This window comes from Lactuca saligna, chromosome 8 (assembly GCF_052625555.1).
Source record: "Lactuca saligna cultivar CGN05327 chromosome 8, ASM5262555v1, whole genome shotgun sequence".
NCBI lineage: Eukaryota > Viridiplantae > Streptophyta > Magnoliopsida > Asterales > Asteraceae > Lactuca > Lactuca saligna.
The window spans coordinates 1,352,918-1,356,170 of NC_136424.1; the positions used below are offsets into that span (position 1 = coordinate 1,352,918).

Consider the following 3,253-nt stretch of genomic DNA (forward strand, 5'->3'; position numbering starts at 1 on the left):
ATAAGGGAAGCAACATTTGTGAACCGGAGAAAGAAGATGGGTTTGAAAAATGTAGACGTTGCAAATCTTATTTCTCACTTGCTTTGCACGAGAGGCCACTTAACGACTCCAATATGAGAAATTGAGCCAAAAAAACCATCTATAAATAGTTTTCAAACCACGAGGACATACTTAAAGAGAAAAAAAAAAGTTAGGGTCTAAAGTTGATATTTCTGAAAATTACAGTGACCATTTATGAAGATTAGTCTTTTATATATAATAAATGTTAGATAAATATTAAAAATATATATAAAAAAATATCTTTTCAATTTTGGAGTAAATTGAAAGGGATGAATTTCACAGTGAAAATAGTTGAAAAGGATTATTTCCGTAATATTTTAAGAGTTTGAGCCTCAATCGTAGAAAATGACAAACGGCATGATCATATTTGCAGTTTGGTCTAAATTCATTATAACCAAGGTCTCCAAGAACGATTATCTCCAAGCCCTGGCAGAAGTATTTCGTTTTCATGTCTGTTGAGATCAAACTCTCTCGATCGAATCGAACCTACCGTCCCCATGTAAGTTGCTAAACAAACTACACAACTCTACAACATGTGCATTCAAGGGAGTTTAAATTGGTGTATTATGTATTCATCGCAGGAACCGCTTCAGGGGAAAATCATCACCAAATTTCCCTCATCAGTCTCTCACCGTGGAATCCACTTAACCGTCAATGGTTCTGTCAATTTGCAGGTTTCAGTTCCTTATGATTTTATTTGTTGATATAAAGTTGTAAACTGTAGGAAAACCCTAATTTAACCATAATCCAATAGGTTTCACAAGTCATAGATAGGTTGATTTTATATATCTTTCACGAAGGTTTTGTGCTGGTTAGAGCAATTGTGATTGGTGGAGTGTGTTCATGATATACTCAGTTTTGGTGTTTAGGTTCGTGGTGGTTCTGCTGGACTCATTGAATCACTTTACGGTGTTCTGAAGCCCATTCCAATACTGTATCTCTCTCTCTCTCTCTCTCTCTCTCTCTCTCTCTCTCTCTCTCTCTCTCTCCCATTGTTTACTAGTTGGTTCTGATCAAAGCGTGGGTTATGGAAATGAAAATTTAAATAATACTTTAAAATAAATCCTAACATGGTCAAATAAAACATATATCTATGGATTGAAATCATGATATCCCTTAACTTTTAAGTTTCTACTACCTTCCTTGTTTATTATGTTATAAGGATGAGTGTTGTTTCATTAACATTTTGAACTTAGCTCATATAAATTTGTTAATTTTTGCAATGCTGAAGGGGCCATATGTAGTGCAAGATAAAGATTGCATATTTGCACTTGTTATAAAGCCATTTTTAACGTGTTTATTTAAAATTTCCTTATTTCTTTATAAAAAAAAAAGGAAGAAGAGCATTGAGGTTGAACCGTGTGGGAAGATTAGTGCAGGCACAACACAGGTATTATGTCAGATGGTTAGACAAAGAGCTTTTTTAGGACATGTTGATTGTAGTTTTAGGTGTTGTTAAATTTTTAAAGACTGACCCATTATTTCCTTTGTGGGCTGGGAGGGGACAGATACCATTTTCTATTATTCTCAAACATAAAGAAGAGGATACCAAATTCTATGAAACTTTTCATGGAGCAAACATTAACATCCAGGTATGGTTTCCTCAACTTCAAAGGTTGTTCTCCATTCCCCCCTTCAATATTTATGATGCTATTAATCTATCTGTGATAGACAGTATCTGCTAACTGTAGATGTTGTGAGAGGATACCTACATAAATCATTGTCTGCTACAGTGGAGTTCATAATCGAAAGTGAATTAGGTATACGTTTGCTCTTTCTCTCTCTGTGAATATGACCAGTTCTTCAAATGTGATGAATTACATTTACATATACAGGCGGTCACCCAGAGAAACCAGTCTCTCCTGAAATGGTCTTCTTTTATATCACTCAAGACACACAAAGGCACTCTTTGCTTCATGAACTGAAATCAGGTGCCACTTAAAATAATTTATTTTTCTCAACTTCATTTTTACAATTCACATGTTCACCTTGTAGGTGGTTTCAAGGTATCTGGTAGAATTTGCACTCAGTGCCTTGTTGGTGATCCTTTAGTGGGAGAGGTAACAGTTGAAGCATCTGCAGTCCCTATTTACTCCATTGACATTCACTTGCTTCGCGTTGAGTCGATTATGGTGGGGGAAAAGATAGCCACAGAAACATCTGTACTTCAGACTACTCAGGTAAATTAATCCTTGATGCTCTTACATTATTAACATTTTAAAATCTTCACCTTTTTTTTTTTTTTTTTCTTATAGATAGCAGATGGAGATGTTTGCCGAAGTATCTGTCTGCCTGTTTATGTCATCCTTCCCCGGCTTTTGACATGTCCAACCGTGTTTGCTGGGTAAGTTGATAGGAATAATTTTCATGTTGTCAGTTGTATTGTATACTATAAATATAAAGATAATATGATTTACCTTTTGTGCAGACCATTTTCAGTGGAGTTTAAAGTTACCATCGTTGTTACATTTCAGACAGAATTGTACAATGTGCAGCCAAAATCTGATCCCCGAGCTTTTAGAAAATGGGTATGCATATATATATATATATATATTGTTTTTTAATCTCTTTTGGTAATTAAATTTTGATTTCAGGTTGCAATGGAAAGTCTTCCTCTGGAGTTGGTTCAATCTCAGTGATCTTTTGTGTTTGAATGTGTCTAAGTTGTCTTATATATATATATATATATATATATATATATATATATATATATATATATATATATATATATATATATATATATATATCATCAAGCACATATTTCCCTGAGGTGTGTATTTGATTTTTTAACTGTCTTCCGGACAATAGCTTTTTAAAAACATAATGTTTATGTTTTGGTTGTGCATTTTATTTGGTGAACGGGAGTGTTGTTTTAATTTTAATTTTTAGGTAATGTAATGGCAAACCGTAAATGCTAATGCTTTTTGTTTTAATTATAATTTTTTGAAAACAGTTGAATGAGCAGTAATAAACTGTTGGGAATCTTAGGTGGCGTTTGGCGCATAATATTTATGAAAGAATTGAAATCTGCCGGAAATTGGAATCTAATTCCGTATTATGTTTGTTTGGGTGGAATGGGATTTGAATGAGATGTAAATGACATAATTTCCTTTTTTTTCTTTTTTCTTTTTGCTTAAATTTACTTTTTTTATAAGCTACATGGCGATGGTGGGTGGTGGTGGTTGTGGTCATG

At 33.6% G+C, this 3,253-nt stretch overlaps 1 protein-coding gene across 1 annotated transcript; it reads left to right on the forward strand.

Annotated features, from left to right (window-relative positions):
- Positions 1–401: 401 nt before the first annotated feature.
- LOC145012428 (Vacuolar protein sorting-associated protein 26) lies at positions 402–3,012 on the forward strand. Its single transcript, XM_078971235.1, has 11 exons — positions 402–559; positions 642–734; positions 930–994; positions 1,396–1,450; positions 1,569–1,652; positions 1,736–1,820; positions 1,896–1,991; positions 2,056–2,240; positions 2,316–2,404; positions 2,489–2,588; positions 2,655–3,012. The coding sequence occupies exons 1-11, from the start codon at positions 509–511 to the stop codon at positions 2,697–2,699; spliced, it is 948 nt and encodes a 315-aa protein (XP_078827361.1). The 5' UTR covers positions 402–508; the 3' UTR covers positions 2,700–3,012.
- Positions 3,013–3,253: the final 241 nt, after the last annotated feature.